We start from the raw sequence: 20,584 nt of genomic DNA on the forward strand, positions 1-20,584 counted from the left end.
TGGTCAACAGGCTCAAAAGGTTGATAGTGTCAAAAAGTTGACATGAAAAAGGTAAAAAATTTTGACATGAGCTTTTTTATTGTGGTCAACGTGTGTTTTTGTTTTTTATGTCTATGTCGACATAGGTCAGCATGGACACTGTAAACAGTGAACTGTGTCCCCTCAAATGGCTTGCTGCACTCACCATGCTTCGGGCATGGTGAGAGAGAATCTAACCCACGTGGATAGTAAGGTATGAACAATTCAATTTATTTAAAAAAAAAAACATGAAAAACTCATGTTAACCTTAAAAACCTCAGGTTGACATTTTTCATGTCAACCTTTCAACTGTCGACCTTTTGACTTTTAACCAATAGTTGTCAATCTTTTGATTGTCTACCTACACACGGTAGATCTAAACATAGAAACATAGAATTTGACGGCAGATAAGAACCACTTGGCCCATCTAGTCTGCCCCTTTAGAACCACTTGGCCCATCTAGTCTGCCCCTTTAGAACCACTTGGCCCATCTATTGCCTGGATACCTTTCATCTGACAGTACCAAAAAAAAAAGAAACCTGGGGGTCATTCTGGTTGGCTCGCTAAGCAGCTCACAGAGCCTGCAAATGCACACCTCCTCCCCGATCAAAGCTATTCCAGCAAAATCACTCCCCCTTTCTCAGGGCCATGCCCCTTTCTGGGGTACTTAATCTGGATTGGGAGGTATGTAATACCTATTATGAAATTAATTTTTGCTACAGTAATTTATATACAAATGAAAGCATAAAGTACAATTTTTTTATTACATTTTATCAGGACTAGACATTTCTTAGTACACATTGCTCAGACAAGAGACAGAAGCTACAGGCATTGGGATTATCTGTATTTGGAGGTAAGAACAGCAGACACAGCAGCGATGAACTTGTCCCAGGCAGCATGGGCAGTTGCAGTAAAGTCAGCCGGGAAGTGAGCAGCCAGAACAACCAGGATGGAGTGAGAGAGCAGCTGCAAGACACATTTATATCAGTCATTACCACCTGAGGTTGGATCTAAAACATCATCATGGGCCAAATGTAATAGGGTGAGAATCAGAAAGTGACAGATTTTAGGAGAGTTTTCCCATTGTTTTTAAAGCAGCAATCACTTACACTGCAAAACCAGATGGATTTTGCCATGTACTTGATTGCTACTTTAAAAAATGGGAAAACTCTCCCAAAACCTCTCACTTTCTGATTCTCACCCTATTACATTTGGCCCCATATCTGCTTTCCAATTCTTCAAGAAATATAACTTTTTGGGAATACTATTAATATCACAGACACTAAATTAAGAATCTAGAATGTTTAATGTATAAGATTTCTGAAATACTGCTTACTAAAACATAATGTACAGTACTCAATGAAGCACCTCAATAGTCATCACATTGCAGCTGCCAAATCATTTATAAATATTGTTTTCTTTGTGAATAATATCACTGCAGATCCTGCATATTAGGTTCTACTAATATCAGTCATTTATGTAGCGCACATACTGTATACTGTATTGCGCAGCTCTTCACATCGAATACTTATTCACATGAGTACTAATATAGTATACAACATATTTCTTTACTAAAAAATAACACACAGTGATGTATATTTGTACATAATGGGTGAAAGGTAATAGGGTGAGAGATTCAGAAAGTGAGAGATTTGGTAAGAAATCTCCAGTTTTGTTCAAGCGGCAATCATTTACACTGCAAAGTCAAACTGGTTTTGCAGTGTAAATGATTGCCGCTTTAAAAAAGTTGACATTTCTTACCAAATCTCTCACTTTCTGATTATCTCACCCTATTAAATTTCACCGATTATGTTTCAAATGAACCGCAGAAATGAAGTATTCTCAAGTAACAAGAAGACATTTCTTAATCGTGTCTCACCTTGAAGTTTCCTGGGTCCACTCTCAGGTTGTATGCATGCAGATCACTCAGCTTGGACAGGGCTCCATCTAAGTTGTCCAGATGCTTAGCAGCATCTCCAAGGGCAGCGAGGACCTTACCCCCATGGGACTGGAGATCGGCAGATCCGTGGCTCACATCAAAGTGGCTGAAGTAAGTCTTGGTCTGGGGGAAGCTCAGAAACATCCTAAAATCAAAAGACAAGAGTTTAGTAAAGAATTAAAGATTCTAATAACTCAGTAATTAAGCCAGGTGGGACCTTTACTGTCTTCAATGTTTTATTTTTGTATATCTGTATCTAAAATGAATACATTTGTAATACATTCTTTATTGCACTAAATAGTAACAATCTATTACTGCAGGTTCCATGTTACCTTTCCAAGGCTTCTGCACCGAGAGCATTCACATTTCCAGAGGCTTTGCCCCAAACGGACACAAGGGCGGCCTTCTCAGCATCAGAGAACGTCATCTTTCTGGTGTGTGGTTACCGAGCCGGAGCTGAAGACCTGAAGTGTGACCAGTGTCTGGGGTCACTCACGTTTTATAGAGGAAGGGTCAGCAATCCTGGCCCTGTGCCACCGCTATTGGTCAGTTCTGAGTTACACCCGAACACAAGTGCTGTGATTATCTCTCCTAGAAATGTGCTGCCTATGTACAATTATACTGAAGATCAGCTACATGAGACGGCATGTCAGCATGTGACACAGCATGTAACACATGTTCTATGGAGATTGTAAATTTAAAAAAGCCAATACATTTTTAAATAATGTTAAATACATATAATTAGGTGTAGTGATAGAGTTTCCCATTAATCCTATTGTATCTTCTTGTTTTATGGAACACAACATTGTTAAATCATAAATATATCAAAAGACCCAATATATATATGCATACATATATAGACCATGAATTTTAACACCATTAACACCATCCTCTCTGCTGTTGGTCACCGAGCTCACAAAGCCACAGCGCTGGGTAGGAGAGCACAGGACCAATTCTGGCTCTGTGTCCACTGCTGCTGTCTGTCACTGTACTGCTGCTGTTCCTCACATGCAGGTGCTCTATCTTATTGCCTGCCCAACGTCAGCACTGGCACTGTGCAGCTCTGAGTGAGACGCCGCGCATAGAGGGTGAGAGAGAGAAAGATATATTGTGACAAGGATCACAAACACAGGGTTTCAGATGACGACTTAGTAGTTTATTCTCATCAGCAGGTACAGCATAGCAGGTAACAGTGGCGTAACAATAGTGGTGCATGGGGATACAGTTGCTATGGGGCCCGGTGGCTGGGGGGGCCAGGGCCAAGCTAACAAACCCCTGCGCCATTTACATTTTTTAAATAATGCTGCGGCCAGTGGCAGGCTGACAGCACTGCTGTCCCATGTTCCAGGAACAGTGCAGCACTGTAGAAGGGGTAGTCCAGACTCCAGCAAGTATGTCCCGTGGCTCAACGTCACTCTCAAGTGACCAGCCCCAGCGCAACATACATAAGCGCCTGTGCACAGTTTCCGGCGCAGATGAGCGGTATGGAGACCGGCGCGGTGGTAAGGATTCGGGAGACCCAGCGCTTGTGCAGCTTCCAGAGCTGATGTGCGGTATGGAGACCCACGCAATGGTGAGGACTCGGGGGACCCAGCGTGGGTGCAGCATCCAGCTCAGGACGCGGAGACCCGGTGCGGCGTGGTGGAGATCAGGTGGTGTGCTGTGCAGAGACCTGGCAGGGTGAAGATTTGGTGAAGAGAACACACACCGTGCTGCCCGAGGTAGCTTCACCTGCCAGGGGGGAAGGGGGGGGCGTACACTGCGGCACCTTTACTGGGTAAAGCTGTTGCTGTTTTGAGCGACTTTCAGCTCAAAGTCGCCCAGTGTGTATGGGCCTTAATAGTGAGACCATTTCTTTACTTTACTGCATAAGGCATTACTATTGGAAGGCACCGCAACAGATTACAGTATGCATACTACCTCAGTCTCCGTTCTCCCTTTGTTTGGTCATACCCCCTCTTTGGAAACCCCCTTTGCAAATCCTGTGTTTGCCCCTGTTCTGGGCTACATTAAGTAGGGCACCTAATGCAAAGATGCGATGCGGTCTGCCTGCACATTATTTTTTGACTTGCGATATGTGAGAAACACAGTCATTTTGTCTAGCTCATAGACCAGGCATTCCCAACCACGGTCCTCAAGGCACACCAACAGTGCAGGTTTTAGTGATATCCAGGCTTCAGCACAGGTGGTTTAATCAGAATCCCTCAGATACTAATTAAGTCACCTGTGCTCAAGCCTGGATATCTACAAAACCTGCACTGTTGGTGTGCCTTGAGGACCGTGGTTGGGAATGCCTGTCATAGACTATTACCATTAGTTAGACAAAACTTCTTAGTCAAAATCTGTTGTGCATCTAGTCAAAATCTGTTGTACATTTAGTCCAAATTGCTTAGTCAAAATTGCTAAGTCAAAATTGTCCATTAGCCAATATCTCACTGTGTGTAGACGGCCTTCAATGACATATAAGCAAAACTTATTTAATTTAATATACTTTTAGGAAATTCTCGGCAACAAACTTTGCACCTAAGGGTGCCATGAAATATATTCTGCTACTCTACGGTGCCATGATTCAAATAAGTTTGAGAACCCCTGCACTAGGCGATTTTGAGCTCAAAGTAGCTTACTTTCCCCGTTACAAGCTACTTTGAGATCATAATCTCCTAGTGTGTATTGGTGGGCATTGAGTGGTGAGCGCTGGTCATCGCCGCCCACTGCTGTCCCTTGGACTGTATCGAGTCGAGTAAAAATCACTAGGCCAATGAAAATCGCTACGCGTGTATGCACAAAGCGATTTATCAGCAAGTGATTTTCATAGCATTACTTATGGGCAAAAACACCCAGTGTATATACACATTAATATTATTAAGCTGGGAAGAAGCTTGTGACATGTGGGACGAGCTCAACATTGCTCTGTCTCCATTCATCCACCTCCAGCCACAGCCCTTTTCTACTCTATGGCAGAGCTGCTAGATCGTGGTAAAGCCACTTACACTGCAGCCGCTGGCTAGTTAGTAACAGCATACATGAGGTGCCTCTCTCTCTCTCTCTCTCTCTCTCTGTTTCACTAATATGTACTGACAGTAATATGGCTGGGGCCCACTAAGAGAGGGGGAGGTGGAATATTTTCCTCCTCTGTCCCCCTCACTTAGGGCATGATTCAGACCTGTTTGCTAGGCTGAGTTTGTTCGCAGCCTAGCGAACAGGTAAATGCTGCCCACCGCCCTTCCAAACATCCGCCCCCCCCACCCCCAGCGAGGGGGTGTGTTCCCTAGAACATCCCCCCGCACGCGACTGAAGGGTGGTCAAACACCATCAAAGGAATTTTCTCCCCTTTGGTAATAAAAATCAGTATAAACTGACTTTTATTCCGACCACAGATCGCCAAAAAGGGGGTGGGTCCTGAAATCATGTGACATCAGCCTCACGCCCCATGCAGGCATTGACACTGCTGCATTCCCAGGGGGAACTCCCAGCATTTTTATGGGGATGCCCATAATTGCTTCACTAATCCTTGGGGGTGGGGGGCGGGGTTTGGGGTGCTGCTAATTTTTCATAAGAATAATGATTTTAAGATAACACAGATTTGCTTGGAAGTGCGAGATAAAAGGCACAGAGATTTCTGTATCACTGTATCTCATTTTCTGCCTTTCAAATGAATAGGAAAAACCCTGCGACTGCGGGAACACCCAGCACTATAGGGTTTATAAAAACATGCACACAGTTAAATAAGCTTCATACTAAACATTTCCACGAGGATTTGCTAGTCCAACACTGCTCTGAATGTTGGACACCAGTGACAAGATTTTATGCAAGACTTTTGGTCCAATATTGTCAAAGTCCCCAGTTCGTTTTATAGCATCCCAGTTCACTAAAAGCTCAGAAGCTTTTGGCTTTGAACAAGAGCAACCGCTAAAGAGTCGGATCCAGATGTTTTTTTTACCATAAACAGACAACTCGACCGATGTAATGGGAGCCGAAGTTAGACACAATACAGCTCTATAAAGTTAAAAATAATTAGAGTTTGGTTGTTTGGATGTTTTATTCTGCAATGTTTATATGTACTTATTGGTACGAAATTACAGCGCATTTGTAACAAATTAACATTTTAAATATTATTATTAATCTTAAAAAGGCAGTAGCTTATTCACGGTACATATCAATATTTCCCCTATTAAAAACATCTTATGCGCATTACAATGCTAATCAGATGTACAAGCATGATATGCAGCATGCCTATATTCTGTATGTTATTGTGATTGTATCTGCATAAAACATGTTCTGCTGCAGTTCTTTCCAGCCAAACAGTGTAACACAGTGGTTCCCAAACTGGGTGTCTCAGGACACTTGCAGGGGTGCCGAGGATTGGTGGCCCAAGACCAAAACCAATTAAGATTAGTACGTGGACAAATATAAGCAAATCCTGTCCCTTACCACATAACTGACCCTAAGGATGACATGTAAACACAATTTACTTCATCTAATATTTTTTTCAGAATTTCTCAATAATAAACATCTGGCCTAAGAGTGCTGTGACTTTTTTTTGATGCTCTAGGGCACCTTGATTCCAAAACGTTTAGGAACCCCTAGTGTAGAATGATTTGGTATGCAGGTACAAATGCAATGATTACACACAATATATAGGCAAGACACATATCATTGCATGCATCTGTACCTGCACAACAAATTATGTTGCACTATTACTATACGTCGCATTCCGGTTGGTCTGAAAATAATGGACAATTTCTGCTAAAAAAATACCATCAGACCTTGGATCGAAGATCGGGTATGGATCATTGGATAGACACCAACTAGGTCGACAAGCATTAGGCCGACACCAGTAGGTCAACATGACTGAAGGTCGACATGCAGGAAGATCAACATGACTGAGGAAGAAAAATTCCCAGGGAAAAACCAGGGGAAAAGAATCAGGCGCTTGACAGGATGTGTTTTTCGGGGTGTTAGCTGCTGCTCAATGGGGGGATAGTCAGTCCCCACCGCAAGAAGAACACAAAAACCAGTCATGCCGAGGCGTGTGAGCAGCGCTAAGAAAGGGTGACACACACTAAAGGTACAATGTAATTTTTTACTCGTTAAAAAATGAACATATAATATAGTACAGTACAAAGAGACAATATAAAAACAATAAAGGTACCATACGAGCTGGTTCTTCACGTCACAAGCAAGGGTGGGCGTGACGGTATAAGTCCAGTTTGGACAATGAGTGAAATTGATAAATTGAATTATGAAAAGGGGAGGCAAATAATCACAGGTAAGTGCACTTTACCATTTGGTGAAAGGTCTGGATGTCCAAATGTGACCACAGGTGATAGTTGGAATCCTCACCGTGGTGTATAGTGGTGAAAAGATGCTGTCGGTCGGCTTCCGCTTGAGAAGATGCCCCTTATGGATGTTGATGGTAATTGAAGGGGAGGGGGTGAATTACCCCGATGATTTTCAATAAGCGGTGTCCGCCAAACACGACTGGGACGAATTGAAGAGGTGGTATCGGTTGGTTAGACAATGTCCTCCTTTTTTGGCACGCTGGAATTGTGCCGCTGAGTGATTTGGGAGAAACCGTAGCCACCAAACACAATGGAAAGGGTGGGGTGGTGGGGTGGGTGAGTGAAGCAGGTAAATCCGGGGGTGGTAGTACATCGGCAAATAAGTCCAATCTGGGTAAAGGATCCCACACTTGGAGTGAAGAACCAGAGGTCCACCTGACGTGTTTCACTGCCAACTGCAGCTTTATCAAAGGTATCTAGCAGTGACTGAGATGTGGGTATAAATACCCCCTTAATGGGCCAATAATCCGCAGGTGTGTGCACCAAACATCAACATAATTAAGCCCATCTGTGGCTCCTCCCCCAATCTGCCTCTTTTAAGCTCCCGGTGATAGCCACGCCCCCCTGTATAACGGAGCTGGCTGCTAGGGATGGCCATCGTTGCCATTGCCATCGATGGTTGCCATCGATGGCAATTCTGCAACAGGCCATCGATAGTGCTAAACTATGCAATGGATGACCATCGATATTTTTACATATCGATGGTCATCCATTGTGTTTCATTGATTGGCCTGTGGGCCAATCAAAACATGGGGGCGGGGCTTTGCGGTGTCAGGGGGCGGAGCTATGCTCTGTGTCCCGGCACTTTGAAGAAAAAAAAGAGCAAAACATCGGTTTGCTGTTCCATCGATGGAGGGAAACCATCTGGTTCTCCCCCATAGATGGCAAAAGTATTTGACATCGGCCATGAACCATCGATGATTTCAAAACATCGATGGTCGATGGCCATCCCTACTGGCTGCCCTCTCGCGGAAGGCAGCCAGCAAAAGTCGGCAAGTTTGGTGCAAACCAGATACCTGCTGATAAAAGTTTTTATTTGCAATATAGAGAACATATAAGTACAAGCAAAGAGAACAATGTTATCAGAGTATGTTCAGATAAATCTGAAACAACTGCTCGAAATACAAAAAATACCTCCAACAATTGTAATAATAAAGTAACACTGTTAAAAAAAGCATAAGTTCTCCTTAATTGTCCTTCAAGTGTCGCTCCTCTGTGTTGAGTTTAAGTAATATACTTCCGTATGGAATGTGATAGAAGAACTTACATCAATGGTGAACATCAGTGATACCATGGTTGGCTAACCTTGATGGCATGAAACATCCTATGATAAACCATTGATAGTTTTACACACCAATGGTAATCTTTGCTCTCTTACCAGGCAGTGGGAGGTGGAGCTAGGCTCTATTACTAGGTGCCTGGTAGAAAAAAAAATCACAGAGAACTGTGCCAACGATAGCAGAAAACCAATGTGTCGCCTCTATTGATTGCAAAACCATCTACCAATATATATCCTCACAAAGGCCCTTATTCTAGTTGACTCACAAAGGCAAATTCCTTCTCCAATGGACAAAACCATGCTGCAGTGCAGGTGGGGCAGATGTAACATGTGCAGAGAGAATTAGATTTGGGTGAGTTATTTGTTTTCTGTGCAGGGAAAACACTGACTGCTTTATTTTTACACTGCAATATAGATCTCTGCACAAGCTACATCTGCCCCCCCCCCCCCCCTCCCCTGCATTGCACATGGTTTTGTCCATTTGAGAAGGAATTTGCCTTTGCGAGTGAACCAGAATAAGGGACATAATGATGCTGGTTGTCAATGTGAATGGGTATTGCAATTTTTTTCCAGTGAATGCCTGTGATAGTGAGTACAGTAGTTTTTAGTTATTATTAGCCCCTTCCATACTGAGTCAGTCAGTTAGGTCAGACTTGGGTTCTGCAGACTCACTACACAGTTGTACATTGGTCTATTGCTGGCTGAGCTCTAGCCAGCGGGATGGGCATTTACAGCTGCCTAGACGGTACAGAGGTGTGTGCCGGTTCTGGATGAATAGGGTGTGTGACCAACACTCAAGAATATAATCTTAAGTATTTAATACTGTGCAGAGAGCTATGTAAAAATAATATTTGTATTCCTTGGGAATTAGGAAATGTAATTCATAATAATTTGATACTGTACAGTAAAAATTTAATACCAAGGATCTAGCTTCTGATCTTCGGGGATACGGTCACTAGGTCGACAAGCATTAGGTTGACACCACTAGGTTGACATGCATGTAGGTCGACATGACTGAAGGTCAACATGCAGGAAGGTCGACACGACTGAAGATTGACATGGGTTAGGTTGACAAGGTCATTAGTTCGAAACAGGCTATAGGTCGACATGGGGAAGGTGGACAGTCAAAAGGTCGACATGGGGTTTTTCACTTATTTTTTGAGCCAACATGTGCCGACAGGCGGTATTTCATGCCAAACCATCCACTAGGGCGTGGTGGCAGAATTAAATAGTGTGCCCAAAGCATTGCGAGAGCAGCGAGCCATGCGTGGGGACATGGTGCTATGCTTCAGTGTCCACGTCGACTGTGTCGACATTCGAGGTAAAAAAGTGAAAAACCCCATGTCGACATTTTGACTGTCGACCTAACCCATCTCGACCTTCAGTCATGTTGATCTCAAAAACCAGTCACGCCGAGGCGTGTGAGCAGCGCTAAGAAAGGGTGACACACACTAAAGGTACAATGTAATTTTTTACTCGTTAAAAAATGAACATGTAATATAGTACAGTACAAATAGACAATATAAAAACAATAAAGGTACCATACGAGCCGGTTCTTCACGTCACAAGCAAGGGTGGGCGTGACGGTATAAGTCCAGTTTGGACAATGAGTGAAATTGATAAATTGAATTATGAAAAGGGGAGGCCCGTATATAGTCCCTCCTTACCAAACAGAATAAACCCCCATGGTGAGAATAAGGGTACGATGGGACTGTTGTTTTTCCTTAAATCTCTTCCATGTATTTCCTATAAATTACAAATGAAGCTACAAATGCCATCATTTGAAAGGGTAGATCCAGTATTTATTTCTGTCACCTGAGGGGTGACGTTTCAGAGTAGGCTCGTCAGAATCTGTATTGCATTACTGTTTCCAGATCTTGCACTAGATAAGTGTCATATACTTTAATACCAAAAGGTCTGCAAACAACTAGGCCAAATATATCATTATTCTTAAATATAGTTTTAATTAGCCCAGAAACTGTACTTACTGTACCTATACAGCATTCTTTATTAAATGGACTACTTTGGCTGGACAGTTACTATTTATCTTCATTGGGAATACATTGATATTCATGTTTCCACATCTGGGAAGTTTGTATACAGTATTAGATCCTATATTATATGTCTTAACTATTCTTGTATGTACTTGTTAAGTACACCTACAAAGCGCAATAGGATTCATAAGGACAGACACTTATTGGAACAATGAATACATTGTAACATGACATAAAAAAAAGAATTTGGTTTCTCATTTGCAATCTCCATAGAACATGTGTCACATGCTGACATGCCGTCTCATGTAGCTGATCTTCAGTATTATTGTACATAGGCAGCTCCGTTATACAGGGGGGCGTGGCTATCACCGGGAGCTTAAAAGAGGCAGATTGGGGGAGGAGCCACAGATGGGCTTCCCTGTTGGGGGGCGTGCCTACAGTGATCGCGTCATTTTAGCCACGGCCCCGCCGTGCAATGCCGGTATTTCAGGCATTGCACGACGGGGGGCGGGGTTAAAATGACGCGATTGCGTCATTTTGCTCACGGACCCCCCCGCCGAGGGGCGGATCGCAGGGGATTGGGGTTAATGCGGGAGGGTTGCCCCCCTTTCCGGGGGGCCGGGAGGGGGACCTGATTTCCGGGACCCTCCCGGCCATTCCGGGAGGGTAGGCAACCCTGGTTTGCACCTATAGAGATACACACACACCCTGGATTAATGTATATTTAGGCTTGCAATAATATTCTTTTAACCCAGGACACCTATGATTTTCAAAGATTCCTTGCTTGATTTAAACATGGTGACATGCAAGCTTTAACTTAGCCAGCCATAGAACCTGTGTAAATCATAGGTGTCCCCAATTAAGGGAACATTGGGGCAAATGTATTAATCCTAGTAAAGTGATAAAGTGGAAGGTGCACCATCCAATCAGCTGTGTTTGAAAAACTCTTGTAGTTATAGAGCTGTTGGGTTTTATTTTGACTGGTATTATATACCTAAGAACTGATTACCAGTGTACCTGCACCAAACATGACATGTTAGATTCACTTACTGATAGACCATTCCCTTTTTTTTACTGTAATAAATTACATACTGTCCATGGAGTAACCAGGTCTACAATGATATTAAAACACAACATACAAGGGGTCCTTTAACATAGGAGGTGGTCTGTATGCAGTCTCCAGGTGGGCACCCTCCTTTCCACAGTACTGTAGACTCTGGTAATAGACTACAGTGCATGTCTACAGAAACATGGCGCCCACCATGTTCCGGAGACTAAATTCAGTACTGAGCATGTACAGGTCATGCGGTTGTTTTGTCAGTGATTTTTGCCACAAATGCAGCACATGGCATGAGACTCCGAAGAGGTGAATATTAAAACCCTGGGTGTGGTGTTTGCGGTGTGGGCCCCCCTGGGTTTAGGGGCCAATATGCACTGCAAACATTGCACCCATTATAGAAATGCCTATGACAACATATCTTAAGAAGTATGATATTATGAGCATGATATATCATTGTAATAGTGATTCCATTGTGACTGTTTTTATTTTGCAGTCCTACCGAGTATTTAATGTTACAGTAATAAATATATGAAAACAGGAACATTATGAAATTGAATATTTTATTACATTTCTAGCAGGGTTGGATGTTACTTTACATTGCTAAGACAATAGATTGAAGCAACAAGTATTGCAATTATCTGTATTTGGAGGTAAGAACAGCAGACACAGCGGCGATGAACTTGTCCCAGGCAGCATGGGCGGTTGCAGTAAAGTCAGCGGGAAAGTGAGCAGCCAGAACAACCAGGATGGAGTGAGAGAGCAGCTGCAAGACACATTTATATCAGTCATTATCACCTGAGAATGTATTTAAAATAGCATCCTTCAATAAATCAATAAACAGTCATATCCAGAGGCTATCAAAACTTTTCATAAATTAAGCTTTCTGTGTTAATAAAGTTACTATTACATAAAGCGAATTAAGAATTTAGAGTCTCTGAAATACGGCTTACTAAAACATTGCATACCTTGTGTAACACACCACTGCTAACCACACATAAAATATGTTTAAACGTATCTTAATCCTGTCTCACCTTGAAGTTTCCTGGGTCCACTCTCAGGTTGTATGCATGCAGATCACTCAGCTTGGACAGGGCTCCATCTAAGTTGTCCAGATGCTTAGCAGCATCTCCAAGGGCAGCAAGGACCTTACCCCCATGGGACTGGAGATCGGCGGATCCGTGGCTCACATCAAAGTGGCTGAAGTAAGTCTTGGTCTGGGGGAAGCTCAGAAACATCCTAAAATGCAAAGTCATCATTTAGTAAAATTAAAGATTCTAATAACTCAGTAATTAAGCCAGGTGGGACCTTTACTATCTTCAATGATTTATTTTTGTATATCTGACATGTACACAAGGGTGTAACTACCATAGGTGCAAGGGGTGCAGCTGCTATGGAGCCCAGAGCTGAACGGGGCCCATCTTTACTGTCTAATATGTTCTACTTACATTTATCACCATCAGTTGCTAAATAGGGGGCCCTTACAAACTTTTGCTATGGGGCCTACAAATATCTAGTTACACCACTGCATGTACATTATTAAAATGAATACATGTGTAAGATATTCTTTACTATAGATTGTAAGCCTGCAGCAGGGCCCTCCTACCTCCAAGTCTGTCTGTTATTACCCAGTTTGTCTTATCACTGTCTACTATTGTAAAGCGCAACGGAATCTGCTGCTCTATATAAGAAACTGTAAATAAATAAATACTGTACTAAATAGTAACAATCTATTACTGCAGGTTCCATGTTACCTTTCCAAGGCTTCTGCACCGAGAGCATTCACATTTCCAGAGGCTTTGCCCCAAACGGACACAAGGGCGGCCTTCTCAGCATCAGAGAACGTCATCTTTCTGGTGTGTGGTTACCGAGCCGGAGCTGAAGACCTGAAGTGTGACCAGTGTCTGGGGTCACTCACGTTTTATAGAGGCAGGATCAGCAATCCTGGCCCTGTGCCACCGCTATTGGTCAGTTCTGAGTTACACCCAAACACAAGTGCTGTGATTATCTCTCCTAGAAATGTGCTGCCTATGTACAATTATACTGAAGATCAGCTACATGAGACGGCATGTCAGCATGTGACACATGTTCTATGGAGATTGCAAATGAGAAACCAAATTCATTTTTTTATGTCATATTACAATGTATTCATTGTTCCAATAAGTGTCTGTCCTTATGAATCCTATTGCGCTTTGTAGGTGTACTTAACAAATACATACAAGAATAGTTAAGACATATAATATAGGATCTAATACTGTATACAAACTTCCCAGATGTGGAAACATGAATATCAATGTATTCCCAATGAATATAAATAGTAACTGTCCAGCCAAAGTAGTCCATTTAATAAAGAATGCTGTATAGGTACAGTAAGTACAGTTTCTGGGCTAATTAAAACTATATTTGGGAATAATGATATATTTGGCCTAGTTGTTTGCAGACCTTTTGGTATTAAAGTATATGACACTTATCTAGTGCAAGATCTGGAAACAGTAATGCAATACAGATTCTGACGAGCCTACTCTGAAACGTCACCCCTCAGGTGACAGAAATAAATACTGGATCTACCCTTTCAAATGATGGCATTTGTAGCTTCATTTGTAATTTATAGAAAATACATCGAAGAGATTTAAGGAAAAACAACAGTCCCATCGTACCCTTATTCTCACCATGGGGGTTTATTCTGTTTGGTAAGGAGGGACTGTATACGGGCGGATTTTTTTTTTTTTCATCTGCGCATGCGTAGCTTTCGCTATGCGCATGTGCGGCGACCTCACACCGCTCACGGACGGGTCTCTCCGTGCGAAAAAACCTGTCCTCAAGAGTACGGTCATTGTGGGCGGCATGTGGGCGTTTTTATGGGAGCGGCCGGAATAATGAGGAAAACTGGGCGTAAACATGGGCGTACACGGGGGTGTGCACACATAATGCAAGGTGCCACAACCGCCTCGATCGGCAAACGCGCCGTGCATTTTGGCCCAAAAACAGGCGGACGCCAAAGATAGCTCCAGACCACCCCTAGAGATACCACATGAGAGCGGACACCTGGGTATGCTAATTAACGCTGATTACTAGTCAAACACATACACCTGAATGTATTAAGCAATGCTGCAGGCTATTAAGTGGAAACCATTATTTCACTACCTGCAAGCCACACACAACCCTCAAACACATTGGAACCTTATCTTTCTACACTTCTCAATATGTAAAGTTTGGTTTTATTTTAGCTAATATTCATTCTAATACCTGGTTATATATGTCCATGTAGTTATTTTATAACCATGTACACCCATTCAGAAAGTGTTTTTTTATACTTTAAAAAGCAGGACACTCAATTCACAGAAGTCGACATGTGTCAACTTTTTCACTGTAACACAAACATACCAGTTTTTTATTATGAAAAAGACACATAAACCACGTCTAAGAGCAACAAGGATGTTTTTGGACTCAATTTCTACTTGCAATGGTGGAGCAATGTCCTAAGGCCATGGCCACTATTTTGCACACAATCTTTATATTTTTGCCCAACAACATACATTTATGCACTTTCATATCTGCTATGAATTTTATGTAGCACATTCTGTATGTAAGATGCCACCAAGCACATTATTGCAATCACATATCTCTAACAAAGGATCCCAACATCTGCCTATCACACTAAAGTCTTATTTTGAACAATATTAGAACATGTTTGCATGTGGCGTACGCTCAGATAAACGGAAGGTGTCGGTGTGAAAACGGACAAGATCCGTCCGTGCACTGTGGCGTACGCTCTGATGTACGCCAGGTATCGGTGGCTAAGAGGGAGATCCGTCCGTACACGGTGGCGTACGATCAAGTGTACGCCACTCCCCATTGTCGGTGTCTGTGAACGTCTGTGTGCGGCTGTTCTGTGGGCGGACTTATGCTCACCGTGAGTGTACGGGAAATGTACGGTGTGACTGACTATACGTACGTTTCACCGTACCAAACAGAATAACCCCCCATATGTTTAAATCACAAATGGTTTCACTGAGGCATTTTTCAGGGCAAAATTGTAAATTATATTATTAGCCCCTTCAGTTGTGCTTTTTTTGTTAGAACAAACAGCCCTGGATGGAGACTTTTCAATTTGGGGCAGGTGCAGGGGGTATCGCAGGAGGGATCGCTCTGGGATCACAAATGCCAATCACCAGCAGGGATACCCAGCATTATCGCTGATTTCTGGCCAAATCAGCATAATGGATTATACAGTTAAGCCCGCCCCACGGCCAATAAAAATTCAGGGGGTCGGCTTATGCTTTCGATGTATTGTACTGATTCCCAGGCAAACATGATCATCGATGTGGTTCCCAGGGGATCAGGAAGTGGTGTAGTCCATAGCGTTAATAAAGAGCATAATCTTGAACTTATTGTTGCTGGGAAACTCAGTAAATGGTGCTTTTAGTATTTTGCAATTAATATTTTGGGATGTGATCAATAGGTTGACAGTCCATAGGTCGACTCTTATTGATCGACAGTCAAAAGGTCGACACATAAAAAGTCTGGCATGCACTCGGTCGACATGGTCGACATGAAAAAGGTGCACATGTGTGTTTCACTTAAATTTAAAAAAAGTGTTTTCATACTTTACTAGCCAAGTGGACATAGAGTGAGATTATTATAATGTAGCAATGCACCGTGCACAAAACATGGTGAGCGAAGCAGGCCATGCAAGAGGACATGGTACACATAACGTTTCCATGTCTACTTGTGTCGACATACACACACACAAATAAAAACGTCATGTTAACTTTTTTCATGTGAGCTTTCATGTCGACATATTGATTGTGTCAACCCTCTGACCATGTTGACCTAATGCATGTCAACCTTTTTCTTGTGTTGACCTTTTAACTGTTAACCAATAGTGGTTGACCTATTGACGGTCAACTTAATTTCTGTTGACCCTGTGACCCATACCTGAATATTTCCATCAAGAATTGCATTCTGTAGGCGTCAATTTACAATTTACTAAAATGTAATAGTGCGTACACACGGTGAGATATGCACTATGTTTTATTCGATTTTGCTTATAGAATCAAGCTTTTAGCAGCAATCGATGCAGATTCGATCCCGATGCACGCTCCCATGTAGTGTAAAACGCATAGAAAAAATTGTCTTGGCAGGCAAGACTATTTAGTACAGATCTGTACTATATGGTCCAATGCCAATGCATTTTGCGTACCGTTCAATTTGATCATGATTCGATCCCGAAACGCAAGCAAAATCTCACAGTCTGTACCCACTATAATAGAGGGTACACATGGTGAGATATGCATTATATTCTGTTCAATTTTGCTTATAGAAGCAAAATCTAATAAAAAATTGAATGGGCATCGAATGGATTTTCTACATTCAATGCAGATTCCATCCCAATGCGCGCTCCCTTGTAGTGTAAATCAAATAGAAAAATAGTCTTGTCAGGAAAGACTATATAGTCCAGATCTGTACTACAGATGGAGCGCATCTGATTCTTGCGGGTCCTGGCGATTCTATCGCCAACCGCCAGGACCCACCATCAGAAGGGGTTTGCAAGACGCTCGTGCACCCCATTTCATCTGAGACCTCCGCCACCCCCGTTGATTCCCTGTCGCTCCCTGCACCCCCCCATAAGCCTACCCGTCCCCCTGAAGCAGAGACTGGCAGGGAGAGCGCTCCCTGCCGCCATGTCAGATGGAGTGCCTCTCCGCCAGTTCTCGCCAGTGCAGGGAATCTGATGATTCCCAGCGCTGATTGAGAGGTGCTCTATCCATATATAGTCAAATCGAATGCATTTTACGTACCATTCGATTCGATTCCAATTGAATTGGGATAGCATTGCAAGCAAAATTGTACCGCATATACCCACTATTCATTTTTAGAAGTGAAAGATCGGATTCTAGCTATTATCATCTAGAAGTTGGTAGATAAATGATAAGTAGAATCTGATTGGTTGCTATGTCCAACATCTCTCACTTCTAAAAACTTACACTATAGTAAATTCACCCCAAGAGCTGTTTACAATATTACTGCTTTTTAATCACAGATGCTTTCCAGAGTGCTACAAGCAGGGCCTGCAACAGAAATCTTGGGGCCCTGTAAAATGATATTTATGGGGCCCCTGACCTAATCCCAAATCCACACAAAACTAGTACAACGGGATTGTATAACTGCGCTACATCTAAAACATATGCAACAGGTGTCTCTGGGTAAACTAAATCAAATTTATTAAAACATAATAAGATAAAGAAATGTTGTACTGAAATCAGTGGTACCATATATATATATAGTTGTGGATATATGAATATAGTCACCCCAATGTCCAGATGGAATAGATGCCGATGTCCGTTCCTAAAATACCTTCCTTTCCGTTCCCAAATGTGAAGCACCAATTGATGGATTGTATTGAGGAGAGACTGCGCTCTCCGGCTGTGGGGATGTCTGGTTAGGGAGTCCCGTTTTTTGTGGATATGGCTGGTCCAATCCTAATGTAAAGGCGGTAATGGGGGAGAGGAAGGCTGGTCAGGTTATGGCAATCCATGTGGCTATTGTAATCCAAGTGGTGGGTGTCCAAATAAGAAGTGACCAACGCGTTAAGCTTAGGAGCTGTGCTTGTGTGGGTGGACCACAGGGAGTGAAGAGGAGATTATGGCCCAAAGGTGTGGCTGAGAAGACAGAGTCTAGAAAAGGTAAGCATAAATGAATAAATATTTATTGAAGGTAAGTATAAAATCTGAGAATCAGCAAACACTGAAATACTGGAACCGGAATAGAACTGGTGAAGATCTTGGAAACGGCAGAGGCTGAATAGTAGCTGAGGCCGGACTAGAACCGGTAGAGTTCTTGGAATCAGAAAGATGGTTATCAAGGTTGTCAGATGGTGACCATTAATGATGGAATGGATAAGATGCACTGCAGGTAAGTAGACATTGCTCAGACCACATAATAATAACAACACAGGCACTTGCAGAAGATACATCGATGCTGACGGTTTCGAATGTTGATTCACTGATGTGAAAGATATAGATAAATAACCTCTGAATGGTGACTGGTAGAACAAGAAGGTACTGTAGAGAAGAGCAAAGAAGCAATCGGCGCAAATTAATGTTGTTATAAATGCTCCACTAGTATATAAAATATCAAATATTTATATATCAAATATAATTAACACTTGTGTGTCATTACAAATACTTAAGGCTGCTCCCAGTGGCAATCTGGAAGTTGCCTTGTTGGAAACAGATATGGAGATTCAATCAGGGGTGCCTAGAGGGGGGCAGGTACAGTTTACCCAGGCCCGGGCCTGTCAGGGGGGCCCTGGTCTGGACACACATTTTTTTTTTTATTTGGTGGCGAGTGCACCGGGTCTGAGTGCACCAGAGTCAGCTGTTCAGCAGCAGGCATTAAGAGTGCAGATGTGGGCAGGCGTGGGTCAGCAGCATCACAGAGGTCCTTCTGAGCGTCATTCCGCTCTCCGACTCCAGGGCCTGCTGAGAGCCAGTCACATGACTTGGGAGTTTACCATGGCTCGGCGACAGGAATATACTTAGGGTAGGTAGTCCCCGGGTGTCGGGAGGAACTGGGTCAGAGAGACGCCATTCCCGCGGGAGTACCACCCACTCCGCAGAATCCAGCCCACCCCGCTCCCCACATTCTCATTCCAGCTGCCACCAGCAGCAGGTGCCAGTGCCATGTCTCCAGCCCAGCAGTCCCAGACCTGGTTCTCCACCCATGTCCAGGTCACTGTGTTCCAATGTGGTATGTGGGTAGCTGGTTGCTCCGTGTCTGCTGCCTCCCTGCATGCTGCTGAGGCTGAGATCCAACTCTGGAAGTCAGCATGTAACCCCTGACAGAGCATGTACTGTACCTCCATGACAAGGAGCATGTTAACCCCTGGCAAAGCATGTATCCCATGGCAGAGCTCAATATACAATATATACAATATCGCATCTCGGTTTTGCAATGAGATAAGATCTAGTACAAAAAGTATATGCAGCACATACTTTTTGTACTAGATCTCATCTCATATTGTATACAATATTTTATACAATAATTGTAACGTGTATGGGCACCTTTAATCCATGGCAATGAGCATGTTAACCCCTTGCAGAGCATGTAACTCTTGGCAGAGCAGTTTAATCCCATGGCAATGTGCATGTTCCCCCCCTAATATGCAATGAGCACTATGGTGTGTGGAATAACGTGTAATGAGCATTATGGCATGTGGTAAAATATGTAATAGGTATTACGGTGTAACGCATAATGTGTACTGCCCACTACTAAATGAGCATTATGGCATGTGGTATAATATGTAAAGGGTGTGTGACATGTGTAATAGGCATGACAGGGTATTGTCTAATCGCTGTGCCCAATTATCCCCCCACAAATGACATAACTCTCTTGTTGGATAAAATTGGCCACAGCAGCCATCTTTATTGAAACAATACAAAATTAACAATAATCAAAAACATTCCCCACGGAAGGTGGTCCCCGAGGCCCTCAATAAATCAATCCACACCTCTAAGCACTTCCAGGAGTTGTTACCCCCAGCCGATAGCGATTGGCTCGAGGGCACCAATTGTCAACACCCAGTGCTCATTAATTAGCCTCACCCAGGGGAGTCCAGCCCCCTCATGGGGCCCTCCCCGCCGCATAATTAAGCCTCAATGCCACTAACCTCGAGGACCCCCCTCCGCACAGGCCACTGTGACAAAAGACAACCTATCAATAATTCTTCCTAAAAATTATAAAATTAGGGAGGGTGGGTGGGAGCTGTTCAGAAAAATCTCCCAGTGACCCCTATTTCCTGCCTGCACTCTGCTTATATACCCTTACTACACCCCGTTAAGCCCCTCCCCCTATGACCCTCTCCTTAGACACCCCTTCTATGACTGTCCAGCTAGTCAGCTCCCTACAAACCCTGTCAGGGGAGCCTACCCCCAGGCTTTGCCTCCAGTCCGG

The 20,584-nt window shown here is 43.2% G+C and overlaps 2 protein-coding genes across 2 annotated transcripts; both read right to left on the reverse strand.

Moving 5' to 3' along the window:
- Positions 1-800: 800 nt before the first annotated feature.
- On the reverse strand, positions 801-2,917 carry LOC146019504 (hemoglobin subunit alpha-5-like). The gene is made up of 3 exons (XM_083152026.1): positions 2,290-2,917; positions 1,898-2,102; positions 801-984 (listed from the first exon to the last, which is right to left on the reverse strand). The coding sequence occupies exons 1-3, from the start codon at positions 2,382-2,384 to the stop codon at positions 856-858; spliced, it is 429 nt and encodes a 142-aa protein (XP_083008152.1). The 5' UTR covers positions 2,385-2,917; the 3' UTR covers positions 801-855.
- A 9,349-nt stretch (positions 2,918-12,266) lies between these two features.
- LOC146019505 (hemoglobin subunit alpha-5-like) lies at positions 12,267-13,626 on the reverse strand. The gene is made up of 3 exons (XM_083152027.1): positions 13,384-13,626; positions 12,664-12,868; positions 12,267-12,395 (listed from the first exon to the last, which is right to left on the reverse strand). The coding sequence occupies exons 1-3, from the start codon at positions 13,476-13,478 to the stop codon at positions 12,267-12,269; spliced, it is 429 nt and encodes a 142-aa protein (XP_083008153.1). The 5' UTR covers positions 13,479-13,626.
- Between the last annotated feature and the right edge of the window lie 6,958 nt (positions 13,627-20,584).

This window comes from Crinia signifera, chromosome 7 (genome assembly GCF_055691185.1).
Source record: "Crinia signifera chromosome 7, ASM5569118v1, whole genome shotgun sequence".
In the NCBI taxonomy this organism is placed as follows: Eukaryota; Metazoa; Chordata; class Amphibia; order Anura; family Myobatrachidae; genus Crinia; species Crinia signifera.